This window comes from Camelus bactrianus, chromosome 22 (genome assembly GCF_048773025.1).
Source record: "Camelus bactrianus isolate YW-2024 breed Bactrian camel chromosome 22, ASM4877302v1, whole genome shotgun sequence".
NCBI classification, from domain to species: Eukaryota; Metazoa; Chordata; class Mammalia; order Artiodactyla; family Camelidae; genus Camelus; species Camelus bactrianus.
The window spans coordinates 10,929,946-10,944,357 of NC_133560.1; the positions used below are offsets into that span (position 1 = coordinate 10,929,946).

General features: G+C 37.8%; 1 protein-coding gene across 3 annotated transcripts in view; it reads left to right on the top strand.

Annotated features, from left to right (window-relative positions):
* Positions 1 to 14,369, top strand: part of UBTD2 (ubiquitin domain containing 2) — a 40,805-nt gene extending 26,436 nt beyond the window's left edge. For all 3 annotated transcript variants that reach the window (XM_074350299.1, XM_074350300.1, XM_074350298.1), the window contains exons 2-3: positions 4,290 to 4,526; positions 11,853 to 14,369. In XM_074350299.1, coding sequence (XP_074206400.1) covers positions 4,352 to 4,526; positions 11,853 to 12,250 — 573 coding nt within the window. In that variant the 5' untranslated portion in view covers positions 4,290 to 4,351 and the 3' untranslated portion in view covers positions 12,251 to 14,369. The remainder of the gene's footprint in view (positions 1 to 4,289; positions 4,527 to 11,852) is intronic.
* The last annotated feature ends 43 nt before the right edge of the window (positions 14,370 to 14,412 follow it).

The window sequence follows — 14,412 nt, forward strand, 5'->3', positions numbered from 1 at the left end:
AGTTATTTATCCTCATTGGGTCTTCTGTCAAATAGTGAGGTTGGCTCATACCATCTAAGGTCTCTTCCACCTGTAAATTCTCAGACAGTAGAGCAGATAAGAATATGATATTGACTGTTGGCGTGCTTTTAGGCATTTTAATCCCAATATCCCTATTTTTATTTTGGCAGTTAGTTGCTTTAGGGAATATGTGTGTGTATGTATGTGCATATATATATAGCGTATTCTAAATTTACATGAGAATAAAATATTTTATGACTGTCATTTTAGGCTAGCACGATCTGTTACAGAAGGGTTCTGTAGGATCTATTCTTAACTCTTGAAGTTACAGAAAAATTTCCCTTTCGTTTTCGTGCTGTTAAGACTCTAATCAGTCTAAAATAGGTGCAGTATCACGGTCCTATTCCTTGCTGCTTTAAAGTCTTCAGAATTCTTTTAAACAACATTTTTCCGTTTGTTGGTGATCTTTGTAAATATTCAGTTTTTTCCCCTCAGGCTGTTGGTGTTAGGGAAACTGATGCTTCGAGTTTTCAATATGTTAAAGCTGTTATTTCCTGAGCCATATCTTGATATTTACCGTACCTGTGCATTATGGCCTCTCCTTCCTTCATTTGAAAAGTCCCAATATTAAATCAATTTTCAAAGAGGAACCCAAAGCAGAAAAACAATTATAAGCATACTTCACTTTGGAGATCATTGTTTTTAATCAATAAAATGTCAAAATGAGTTGCACAGTGCATTCAGTTGTAGAGTAGAACTTATTTATGTTGCCGTTTAGCTCTGAGAAGCAAATCTTTTTGGGTTTCTTACATGTTAGATGTATTTTTCATATGGGAAGAAATGTTGAAAAGTTACAAAGAATATGATCAAGAGGCTTGTGAGAAGGTGAGTTTTTGGCAGTTTTGAAAGTAAATACGGACTGATAGAAAAAGAGTGTTTTCTGAAATAACTTAGATTTTTTCCAAAAAAGTTGGATTTCTATATTAATCTTTTATTTGTTATATGTTAAACCATGGAATAAAACTTAGTTTGGTTGGTTGCCTGCAATTTAAATTTAGAAACATATTTGGGAATAAGAACTGTTTCCTGTCTTTAAATTTATTGTTAGAGCATAGTACTTAGTCCCAGATACGATGATTGATACTTGGCATCTCTCTCGGTATTAGGCATCAGAAGATGTGTGAAGCAGATAAATCTGAAAGTTTAGGGCATAAAATGTCATCTAATTGAGTATATATATTTTTTATGTCTTCTTAATAATTGAAAACAGTTGACTTGGTTCAAACATAGCTGCTTAGCTGCTAAGCTGATTAATGTGTTACAGGTATTTTCAGAAATACAGGTTTGTGATACGACCTAAACTCAAAGCACAGATTTGGTGAGCAAATTCTTAGGAAATGTACTCTGAGAAGTGCACAGGAAGTACATGACAATCATAGAACAGTTCTGCTTTAAATTAAGGAAGATACTTTGTGCTATATTCTCAGAATAGCAGGCTCTGTTCAGAAATTATGGAAAGAAAAATTAGTCTGTATTTTTTTTGCAAAAATGTTTAAAGATTTTAAAGTTTCATATATACTTACAAATTTATTTTTACTTATTTAACAAACACTTATTTGTGTTTTATTGTAAGTGCTGTACAATGTTAATTTATTAAATCTCCGTAATAATCCTAAATATTTTCATGAAGAGAAGTATTTCAAGAGGATAGTTTAAGTGCTTTTGCTAAATTTTCTTTTTTTTTCCCCAGTTAATTTGACAAAGGTAACTTAGACAAACCACATTTAGTTTAACATGAACATTTTAACCTCATGTTTTGTAGTGAAAATTCTGTGCTGCTCAGTGGTTTCACTAAAATAATACTTTATGTTAAAAGATTTAAGTATTTTAATGGGGGATATTGGATAGGCAGATACTCTGTTACAGATGTTTGTGATACAGGGAAAAGCAGAGACCTAGACAGAAATAAAGGTAAGCTTTACTTTATCTCCCAAGCATTTATTTTATCTTACTGTTTTTTGCACAAAGTAATTACTTTGGAATTTTTTTTTTACAGCATATAGATTTGAAAATTCATTTGGAAAAATGATTATCCCTAGTTAGCATAATGTATCATCTATCCTTTTTAAGGGACTTTATTGTTATTCCTTCTACAGATCAGGGGAGATAAAATAAAGCTCTCATATTTGTAAGGAAGGTGCTTTTACTTTTTCCAAAGTATTTTCTACCTTTATTATGAGGTAGTTTTTCTCTTGGGTTCCTCTCTTTGAGGGCCCTTCACTTTTTTTGGTTAAAGTACCAAGATTGTGAAGATTTTGTTGTTTTTGCTTTTGCCTTGTGATTTTCTCACAGTGACATTTATACCAACTTTCTGGCACATTTAATACATACCATGCTAGACAGTTCTCTGGAACTACTAAAGTATACATGGAATTTGACTCAAATAGGTATCTTATTTTAGTATTGAATAGTTCAGATAGGTATCTTATTTGAATATTGAACTAGATACCTGTTTAGGTACCTGTGGTGTCCTGTCTTCTACTCCCTGCTCAGTAAGCTAATAGTGAGTGTTGTCTCTAAACTATTTATGACTCATGTAAAGGTAAATTTACTTTATTGGTGAAATCAGTAGCGGGTAGAATGTGATTATCTGACATATTCTGAACACCTTTTGGGTAATAATGCTCTGTCTGCATTTATCTGTATTATTTAGAAGATGCAGGGAAAAGTCATTACTGTAGATGGCATTTCTCACATTTGAATTGAACCTGGTACGTACATCTATAGTGTTAGCCTTAGTGGACATTCAGTAAATATTAATTAAATAAGGAGACTTGGGTTCTATTTTCAACTCTTCTACTAAATAGACAATATTCCTTTTCTGCTGTATACACCCTTTTAGAACTCAACTGGTTTGCATTTCACTAGGACAAATCAGAGGACCAAAAAGTACAGTGAGTCAAAATACTGAGTGTTTTAAGAGAAAAAGAGCTGGCAGTGGCATGGTGTGCGGCTCCGAAGGTGAGAGGACCAGACCTGATGCGTGCTGCCTTGAGATAAAGTGGCCAGATTGGGTGATGAGAACATGATTTAATCCAGGTGTCAAACCACATACACTTTGCAGCATTAATTGGTCCTGTCATCTGAGAATATAGCCTGGTATACGGCATAGAGATTGCCTAGGGGCTTGAGTCACTTTGTTTTATTTCTGTTATGAATAGGCCAAATTTCATTTGGCCCTGGGCTAGTGAGAGTGGTTAATTTGAGGATTCTTCAGAACCATTTGGAGAGTAATTTCTTTAAATTAGTATTCCTTCAATTATATATAGAACTTTGAATTTTGACACACACCCTCTCCTTCCTACCCACTCTGTCATTTATTTCCCACCCACTCTTACCCAACACTCCATCAAGCTTCACTTTTCTTCTTACCTGTTCTTCCGTCTGTTTGACAATTTCGTATCTATGGCACTGTATAAGATAAGAATGTCTCTATCATATGCCAGGTGAGTATCTGGGTGCAAAGAAGCTGCATCAGACTTGTTCTAGCAGTACTGCCTATTACATTCTCTGAGAAGCCATGCTGTCATTTAGAGCAAAAAGGGAATGGACTCTAACCCTCTTTTTTTCTCCTCTTGGATAGAAACTCTGGTAGGGTGTTGTAGTTCTCCTTGTGGTTGAGACCTTCTCCCTTGGCCCAGCATCAAGGATCGCCTGTTCAATCCTAGTTCCTCCAAGAGTAAAGCACTACCTCTCTCCCTCATCCCTTTCTATCATCAGGTTTCCTTGTGGATCTGATGGTTTGGCTGTTCTTCCTTTGGACACCACAGAGCAGTCTTTTCCCTCCCTCTTTGGGGTTTCTCCGTTCCTGCTTTCCGACTTCATATGTTCAGGGTTCAAGAGATTCAAGCTACTGCTGCCATTTGGAGTTTTTTTCCCTAGTATCTCACCTCTTTTTGACGACATCTTTACTCTGTAAATCCTGCCACTATTGTCTGATGGAATACTTACTACTATTTTTCTACATAATTTAAAAAATTATCCTTTGGAGAAGGCAGGCTGAATGGAAAAGAGCTAAAACTTGTCAATGGAAGGTTTGGATAGAGCTACCTATTTGCTCTTGTAGATCTAAAATAGGTTAGGGGGATTTCAGAATGCAAAAATTAACTCGTAGGCCAACTTCTAGCCATAATTTTGAGGAGAGAATGAAAGAAGAATGACCAGATAAACTATTAATACATCTTTTATAAATTTTGGTTTTGATGTCAGCCTTTTATTTTTCTTCTCAGTTGCTTTAGGTCGTAACCAGCCTTTGAAAAAGGAGAAACCCAAATGGAAAAGTGATTATCCCATGACAGATGGACAACTGCGCAGCAAGAGAGACGAATTTTGGGATACTGCACCAGCTTTTGAAGGCCGTAAAGAGATTTGGGACGCCTTGAAGGCTGCAGCACATGCTTTTGAGAGCAATGATCATGAACTGGCACAAGCAATCATTGATGGTGCAAATATAACGTTACCACATGGTAGGTTTGTTTGTCCTCAGGGACCAAGTGGAACATCATCAGCTCCTTTCTAAGAGCAAGAAACCAACTGGGAAGTGTTCATTTTCTTGCTATGCATTGTTCTAATTTTTTTTTTTTAATGTAGCAAAAGAGGAGCATTCCTCTTTGCTTCTTTGTATATCTTTCAGCTTGAGATAAGTTTATATTGTGTGTGTCTGTGTATTCTTTTTTAAATTTTATTTTATTGAGTTATAGTCAGTTTACAGTGTGTCATTTTCCAGTGTAGAGCACAATTTTTCACCCATACATGAACATACATATATTCATTGTCACATTCTTTTTCACCATCAGCTACCACAAGATCTTGTATGTATTTCCCTGTGCTATACAATATAAATTTGTTTATCTGTTCTATATATACCTGTCAGTATCTACAAATTTTGAACTCCCAGTCTGTCACTTCCCACCCCCCTCCCCCTGGCAACCACAAGTTTGTATTTTATGTCTATGAGTCTGTTTCTGTTTTATATTTAAGTTCATCTTCTTCCTTAGTCTTTTTATTTTTAACTTTGTTTTTATATATTTATTGGGGGGGTAATTAGGTTTATTTATTTTTATTTACTTTTTAACGGAGGTACTAGGGTTTGAATCCAGGACCTCATGCATGCTAAGTTCATTTTCTTCTTCTCCTCCTCCTCTTTTTTTTTTTTTTTTTTTTAGATTCCACATATGAGCGATATAATATGGTATTTTTCTTTCTCTTTCTGGCTTACTTCACTTAGAATGACATTCTCCAGGGACATCTATGTAGCTGCAAGTGGCATTATGTTGTCAGTTTTTATGGCTGAATAGTATTCCATTGTATTTTTAAGTCTCAAGAAAGGGAACACTTGATAAACCTGTATTTTCCAACTTCTGTATAATCTAGTTCTCCATCAAGTTCTCCCCCTGCCCCAGTATTGTAGAGCTTCTACTTCAGTGGTTCCTACTAACAATGGAGAGAAGTCGTCTCAGGTTTAGATCTCGGAAGCCATAGAGACTCAGTGGACAAACCTTTAGTCATTATCCTTTCTCGCCTCTGCTGAAGCCGGGCTGCCAGATATAAGTTTAATATAATTCCCAGCCAAGTGTTTGCGTGAGAGAGCCTGTCAGTTGTTAGTCCTGAAAGACTGCTCGTAATAGCTGGATGAAGGGTAATTTTGATGGCCCTTTTGACGTTATTGTGAGGCTTGTAGGAAACGCCGTGAAGCATAAAGCAGTGGACTCAGATGTGATGAAACTTTGGTCCTTTGTGATATTGCTGTTGGTGAGCTCTCCTCCATGAGTCTGGTTCTGAGATTTAAAACCTGGGTGAGAAGGAAACTGACATTGAGTGTTTAGTGTATGTGCTGGTCACTTTTGCATATGTTTTATTTAATCCTTAGACAACAACTTTGTGAGGTAGATACTGTAGTCCTTGAAACAGACTGAATGTATCCAAGATTAGGATCTAAATTAAAATTTGAGTGTGGTGACCCCAAAGCCACTGTTCCTTCTTTCAGGTTCACTGCTTCTCCACTCTTCTGTTCCTCTGTCAGGCTGAGCAGTGGGCTGCCTGAATCATAGGTCTAACCCGCTGTTTCTTTCCTTCCCATTACTTCTGTTATTTCAGTGATCTTGTCCTTTTTAGCTGTGTCCTAGTCACTTACATGTTTAGGTCTTCAGTTGCTATAGGGTCACATTTTTTGGAAAGTGAAAGAATTCATGCCTTCTGGGTCAGTTAGAAAAGTGAAGTCAAGCTGAATAAAGACATCCTTTCTCATCCTTGGAAGAGGCCCCCAATGTGACAGAGTCCTTGTAGTTCTGGACATTGCTTTCTTAATTTCTTAATTAATTTTGGGAAATTAAGTTAATTAATTTCCATATCAGATTACCAGTATGTTTTAAATATTAGATTTTTTCAGCTATGTTGATGTATACTGAAGAATACTGAACACACATTTAAAGTGTACAGTTTGATCAGCTTTGACATGTAAGCACCCATGAAACCATCACCACAGTCAAAATAACATTTTCATATCCTCCAAAGTTTTCTTTAACTTTTACAGATTTGTTCATATAGCTCTGCAAGTCTCTAGTGGTAAAAAATTTGAGACTGAGCTGCAGTCCCTTAAGGAGCATAGAGGGAATACTGGTAGAGAGGCCTTTCTATGCTTAAAAAGATACCTTTCTTTTTAACCTGAAAGATTACTTGAGAAAAGAAAAAGTATTAGACTTTCTGACATTTAGTAAGCTGTTTTTATTATTTGGCATATCATTTAGTTTTGTTTTTATAATTTTCTTGTGAAATATTTTGCAGCCTAATTAAAAACAGCCGTAGAAAACAGTTGACCAAGGAAAACAGAGTATCTGAGCCAGTCATCTAGATAGAAGATAAATAAGAACAACTTCAGAAAATTATGTATGATATCAGAACAGAAGGTAGAGTCTTGGCAGCTTTCTTCCTACCACGGGGACATTTCAGGGCTTCCTGACCTGGAGAGGCAATGGCCTGGCACTCATTTGTCCTGGTGACCATCTGCCTCTGCTGGGACTCAAGGCCTATAATGGGTTTTTGAGAAGGGAAAAAAAGGACAAGTGTACTTCCACAGAGGATGTTTGGTGGGCAACGTAAGCAAGCCTGGCTAGAACGTCTTTAGAACTAGTGGAGAATTGTTAAATGAACTTCACCGTCAGTGGCCAGTGGGCGATGATTAAAAACCTTTTGTAGAGGGGAGGGTGCAGCTCAGTAGTAGAGTGCATGCTTAGCATGCATGAGGCCCTGGGTTCAATCCCCAGTACCTCCTCTAACAATAAATAAGTAAACCTAATTACCTCCTCTGACCAAAAAAAACCAAAAAGAACAAAAAAACCAAAACCTTTTGTTAATTGTAAATGCGCACATAACTAGGAGTGATTTTGGAAAGGTAGAAAAATCCCTGTTAACAGGGTTCTTTGCCTTTTGTGTTTAAACATGGGGTTTCTTTAAGAAAAACTCTCCATCTTCTAGCCATGCCCTGTTTTTTTTGCACATTCCTCTCAAATATCGTAAATGAGTTTACAGTGATGTGTCCATTCTGTCACTACATATGGTGACCTCACAGCACTGAAGCATCTTACCGCCTTCTTTTGCCGCATCTTCCAGATCCTCCTTTGACCTATCATTAGCATCAGTGGTGAGTATGTTGTTAGGCAGCAATTGCAGTGTCATTTCTTGCCCCTTATGATTCATTTTTGGCTTTTAATCCCTTTATGTTTGTCCTCTGCCTTTTCCCAACTGCATTTCTTCCTTCGCATTAACCATATCATTAACCTGGGAGTCTTGTAGAACTATGCCAAGCACTGTAGTCTCTTCCCTATGTTGTGCATTGACTTCTTCAGGAATCAGATTATTTTATTCTGTTACTTACTGTCTCTGACCTTGGACAAGCTACTTCTCTCTGCTCCAGCTTTCCCATTTGTGAAATGGGTATGATAGACTTACCTTAGAGGGCTGTGGTGAGGATTAAATGTTAATGTATGTAAAGTGCTTAGAGCTAGTAAGCACTCTGTGTTTACATTTATGTTTGAACTTGTACATTCGAGATTCTTACTCTGCAAATCGCTTTTACCCTTTCCCCAGTATGCTTCTTCAGTTACCTTCAGATGATTCAGTTGAAGTATCTCCCCGAAACTGAAGCAGTTAAGAAACTAAGCAGAGACCCTTGTAACCCTAAATTCTCCCTCTCTCTCGCTCTCTCTCTTGCTCGCTCGCTCTCTCTCGCGTTTCCTTGTTAGGTGATTCTCCTTTCCTAACCTGTCTCAGATCCTACCAGTTACCACTGATTCTCTCAGATCCATTTCTTTCCATTGCTAGTCAGGCATTTTAGCAGGTCCCCCTGATTCCAGTCAGTCATTCTTCATCAAATTATAAAATAATCTTTAGGCTTTGTCTTGTTCACTAGCATAACTCTAGCACCTGGAACATTGCTTGGCATGCAGCAGGCACTCAGTATTTGTTGGATGAATGACTCGTTTACCTGTATTAGCCTCCTCTGGAAATTTCCCCCAAGTCTAAACTCCTGAACTCTTCTATTAGATTTTCACTGTTGCTGTTTATTTAGTAATTTCATACCATTGAGTATGTCTTCCACCTCAGTACAGCCTCCTGCTACTGCCTGCTTATTTTGTACTAGTTCTTGTTTCCATATCATTCCTATTTCTCGGGATGCCCTTCATTTGTAGTCTGACATGCCCAGAACACACTATTTCTACAGAATTTTTGCTTCTTGGTTCTACCAGCTCTAGTCACATTTCTGTTGTGTGACATCTCAGCTCCTGTTTGATTTTCAGTGTATCAATTTGTACCTAAATCTTTGGTGGGTATGCTGCATCTGTTCAACTTGATTATAAGCTCCTGGCAATCAAGGACAATCTCGGCTCTCGTGTAACCTTCTCTACTTCAGTCCAGTGACATACCCTACACACTGCCAGGTGTTTGGTAAATGTTCGTGCAGCGACTCTTTGGAACTTGAGAATTGTTTTCTAGTGGTCCTTAGAAGTCCTAGAGAGATTGTGTGATAGAGACCACTATTAGCAAAGCAGTTTTGTTTTTAATAAAGAGATATGTATGGGGCCATTAAAGGGTGGAGAATTTGGAGGTGTGTAATTCTAAAGAGTTCGGGCCTACAGAGGAGTCATTCTACTCTGAATAGGTGATTCTGGGATAATACTCAGCTCTGGGCTATATTGATTATTTTTATTGATACTTTATAATCCCAGATATTTAATTTGAGGAGGGCGTAACCCATAAAACTGTAGCCTAAAATGTAATTAAATCATATTTGACCTCATGGCCCGAATTTTTCCCATTTAGTTTTTAGTTTAAAACTAAAGCATATTTATAACTTGATTACAGTATAATTTCACGACAGGCAGAAGTAAGGAAAAGAATAAACCAAAACTCACTTTAAATAAAACACAAGTTAACCTTTCCCTGAAATACTGGAATATGGGAGTTTCTAAGCAATACAGAGTCTGGGTAGCTTATTTCCAGCATCATAGATATGAGGCTGCCTGAGCCAGAATAAGAAGCTATGCCATCTAGGTATACCTCTCCTGTGGAGTTTTTATTCTCAGCCACTTGAGTTCTGAAACTGAACCCCTGGCTTGCTGGGCTGAAGGATAGAAGGGGAAAGACTCAGTTTTCCACTGTGATGAAAAGAGTGAGCGTTCAGATCTGGGAAGAGCCAAAGTGCCTGTAAGATTGTGCGTTTGTTTTGAGGTTGGCATGCACTGCTGTGTTAGCACTGTACCAAAGGCTGCTGTGGCCTATCGTCCTAGTTTCTGGGGAGGCTGAAAATGCAGGCTGTCTATTGGTCAAGACATTTTTCTGCCTACAGTTTGACTGCTTTGGTTCACACTCCTATTTTCTGTCTGTTGTGGTGCATGAAGGTGAAGCAGCATGTTTCAGCCTGGAAACCATTCTAGAGGTCATTTTTATCCTGCCTCATTTTGCTAATTGAGATAAGTATTACAAGTTAAAGAATGTTGCTCAAGGTTGTGCACCTGGTTAGTAATTACCTGGTTAGTAACCAGGCTGGGGGTGTCATCTTGGTCTCCTGATCCCAAAGGCAGTGCTTTAGAATGTTGCCTTGCTAAGAGACTGTTTTCTAGCAGGACAGTTATGTAAATATGCTCTTGTGCCTATCAGGCTGACACTCCTGACCTCCCAGTATCAGTGGGATGTGTATCTGAAGGTGTTAAGAGAGGTGATGAGTCTGTGGTGAACTCTTGGCCTTCTCTTTTCTAGTTCTCCTGATGGCCAGCCCATCTGGAAGACACTGGTAGGTTTCTTTGCCTTATGACTCTATCCAGGCCATGTCAAGTATGTGAACAGTGAAGTCTGCACAACTGACTGACTATTTGTAAATAACGTTGACACCGCAGTGTAATGGTTACTAGTGTGGGGAACTGCTGGTGATCACAACTATGCTTGAAACATATCCATTTCTACAGTATCATAGCAGTGTTCAGATTAATTAGTGAACAACACAGAGGCTGAACATTATCTTTAAACACAGAGGAAAGGGGAGACTCTCATATATTAATGCTTGGTGACTGAGTTCTCACCCCAGCCCATCTTATGTAACTTAGAAGGCAGGGCCCAGTTCAGCCCATGGCGGATTGGTGACGGTTTCAGTCTCATTTGGGATGTATTTTCAGCCTGTTGATAGTGACCACAGAAATCAGTTTATTGACTCATTTATGTTCACTGTTAGCCATTCCTCAGTGTTCTACTCCCCATATTCGTTAGCTTCTGTATGAGTGTTTTGAATAAGGTAGATGTTTTTGAGTTTTATCCAAATTGATAATCAGCTGGCATTAATGTTCCAGATTGAGCAAAGGACACATTATGAATAACGTTACAAGAAAACATACATTAAATATGCTTTGAAGCTCCCCAAAGGAAGGCTTGGTAATTATAAAGAAATTAGCCATTAATACTATCTTTTAAACCATAAACACTTCTTTCCCCTCCCCTGAGCTAGTGGGTTATAAACTTCATACCCCTTTTGTTCTTCCTTTTTAACTCATAGCTTCTCTATAACAGATTGACTAATTAGGGTTAAGTAAAACACCTCAGGCGTCTCTCTGGTAGTTGTACTAGTGAGATTCACATATAAACCCTAAGCCCGTGGCAGCTGGTAAGCTCGTCATCTGTCTTTTGTGATCTCTTTAGACTGAGGACTCTTGGCCAGGTGCTTTAATGTCGAGAGTCCAGGCACTAAGAAAACTGCTCTGGAACACTGTGTTGTGAAGAATTGGGCTTAGGGGTCTGGGGGGTGGGGTTGCTTTTTTTTTTTTTTTAAAGGTTAGATGATTAATTTCTTAAAAAGATATCCCAGTGCAATTTGAATCTCCTGTAATTTAGTCTAAGCATTGTTACTATTAGTAAATTTGAATTTTATGTGCTTTCTTTTCTTTTCTTTCCTTTTCTCTTCTCTTCTCTTCTCTTCTCTTCTCTTCTCTTTTCTTTTCTCTTTTCTTTTCTTTTCTTTTCTTTTCTTTTCTTTTCTTTTCTTTTCAAAGTGTGAGTTAGGTATGAAATGACTTAGAAGGGGGGGTAAGGAGCCAGTGTCTTGGTTAATGTAAAATTCGATAAACACTCAAGTAGTTGGTCGTGGGCCTTGATGATGATCGTTGAAGATCAGCTGACAGATCGGCCTTATTTTGCATTTTTTCCTCTACAGTGAGTGGCAAGCTGGCAAGAGATGTTTGAGCATTTTGCAAGATGTAAACAAAAATACATTCATTTGGATTAAACTCTCATATATTCTCTTTCTGAAGGTGCACTTACAGAGTGCTATGATGAACTGGGAAATAGATACCAGCTTCCAGTCTACTGCTTGGCACCACCAATCAACATGATAGAGGAAAAGAGTGACATAGAGACTCTGGATATTCCTGAGCCACCGCCCAATTCTGGATATGAATCTCAGCTCCGTTTGCGCCTTTCCACTGGCAAAGACCTCAAACTCGTGGTCCGCAGCACAGACACAGTGTACCACATGAAGAGGCGGCTACATGCAGCAGAAGGAGTGGAACCGAGTAGTCAGCGGTGGTTCTTCTCTGGTCGACCGCTCACCGACAAAATGAAGTTGGAAGAGCTGAAGATCCCAAAGGACTACGTTGTACAGGTTATAATGAGCCAGCCTTTGCAAAACCCGACACCAGTGGAGAACTGAGCTGGCCTGCTGACTGCCCCCAGGTCCCTCCTGCTCCTTTTCGTTGTTGTTAGCATTTCCTACTCTAAGGCGTGAAATTTATTTTCACTGCTCTGAATTCCGTATGAATGAATTTAGTTCTGAGGAATTACCAGTGAAAACTTCCATCTGTGATGGAGACCAACAAAAATAATTAATAAAACACAAAGAGCCAGCCTTCGAGACTCATGTAATTACAATTTCTAATTTGAGAGGCAGTTAAGAAATAGATAACCATTTATTTTAAAATACCCAACAACTATGTGATGGCTATATTTAAATGATTCGGACTGTAAATAGAACACCACATCCATGAAGAACAGCACCAAGCACCTTGTGAATACAGAATTCTTAAAAATTAGAATACAATTTCCAGGAATCACCGGTAACAGTTATAAAACTTGAGCTTTTAAAAATGGAAACAAAAAGAGCAGTATTTGAGGTTCCCTTCTTTTCTGGTCTTAATTCTTAGCTCAGTTAATGTTTAGCCATAAAGGAGTAGAGACTGGCAAATTGTGTTTCAGTATTGCTTGCCTCATCCCCATATGTTGAGCTCCTTACTTTACATTCACACTAAATTTTGGTGCCTTCCAGCACGTTGGTGCCAGCACCTTTCTGGAACACTAGGCAATAATTTAGTCAGTGAATTCAGATCTCTGATTTTCAACTGGTACTTAGTTGAAAAGTCTCTTGTCCTCTTGCTGCAGAAGTATTTTGAAATGTCTTTATAATGAAGTTGTTTTCATAACCAGGTTTAGAAGATCACTACTATATAATACCTTCATTGATCTACCCACTCTGTTTGGAATTTCTCAGAGCTAACTGTGCCCCCAGCTGCATGGATCCTAGGCCAGGGGATGCAGGGAATCAAGTACGGCTTGTTAAGAGGATAAGAAATTATCTCTTCTCCCTGAGTTTGCAGGAGAGGGTATAAGGAGAACCCATTCTATCTGTGCCTGGAATAATTGTGCCTATCTTCAATCTTTTGAAAAAAATTTCGACTTACAATTTACTAGTGTGAAAGATTACTGTCATCACTTAAACATCAGCAGTGAGACCAGATGCTGAAACGTTGCTTCTGTACTTCAGTGTTTCCCACAGCTCTATGTGACCTCTGGTTGTGGTGGATGAGAGTTTTCCTCTCTCATCTTTCCTAGCAAAGAGGCATGTTAAGAACCATATGCAGACTAGATTAGAGAACTGACAAATTCAGTGAGATAACCTGATTCTTCTGTACTGTGACTGCTAAAAAGCTACCAAGGATTATATTTAATTTGGAGCTGTTACAAAGTTAATTCCATAAGTGAGAAGAGGGCTCCCACCTGCTGTGTGAACCCCTGAAAATCCATGAGATGGAAAATAGAGGCAAGAAGGCACTTAATGTTCTCAAATGGGAAATAAACCTCCACACCTATTTTGGATGTGAAGCACCATTATTAATTTTAATAGCAAAACAAAACTGCTAATCAGTTTGAATGTAATGTTTAAAATGGTATTCAATTTCCTATAGCCTAATTAGACATAATATCTATAATTGTAACATATGTTTCTGAGAGCTTTAACTACTTCTCTTTTTTTATGCAATCATTTTAAAGATTGTGGCTACATCTAATTTAGGTTTGCTGATAATTGGATCTAAATTCAACAGGAGACAGCAGCATTAATTCCAAAGGAGTATTTTTGTATGTGGAAGTGGAGGTACACAAGGGTATTTCAATATATAATGCCCTGTCATCAGAAAGTTTCTTTGTTATTTTGTGTGCCACATTGAATAGCAACATCTCTCAAAGTTTGTCGACTGGAAAGAAAGAAGTGTTCAAATCTATTTTTCTTAAGTAAATTTTGTGATACAATAATCTATGGTTGGTAAAAGTTTTTTTGTTTGTTGAGGATTTGAGCTCTCTTAAGAGCTCAGTTTATTTTAAAGGAACATACACATTGAATAACAACTTTCTGGGCATGTTTAACTAACCTAGGTAAGAAAACCATGGTGCTGTTTAATTGTAAATAGATTGGTATAAGATTGGACCAATACTTGATGTGTACAATTTTAGTATGTAGGGTTTTTGTGCTTTTTTTAAAAAAAAAAAGTTCAATTTTTCCTTTGTCTTTGCCTTTATTCTGGGTTTTTAGTTTTTATTACT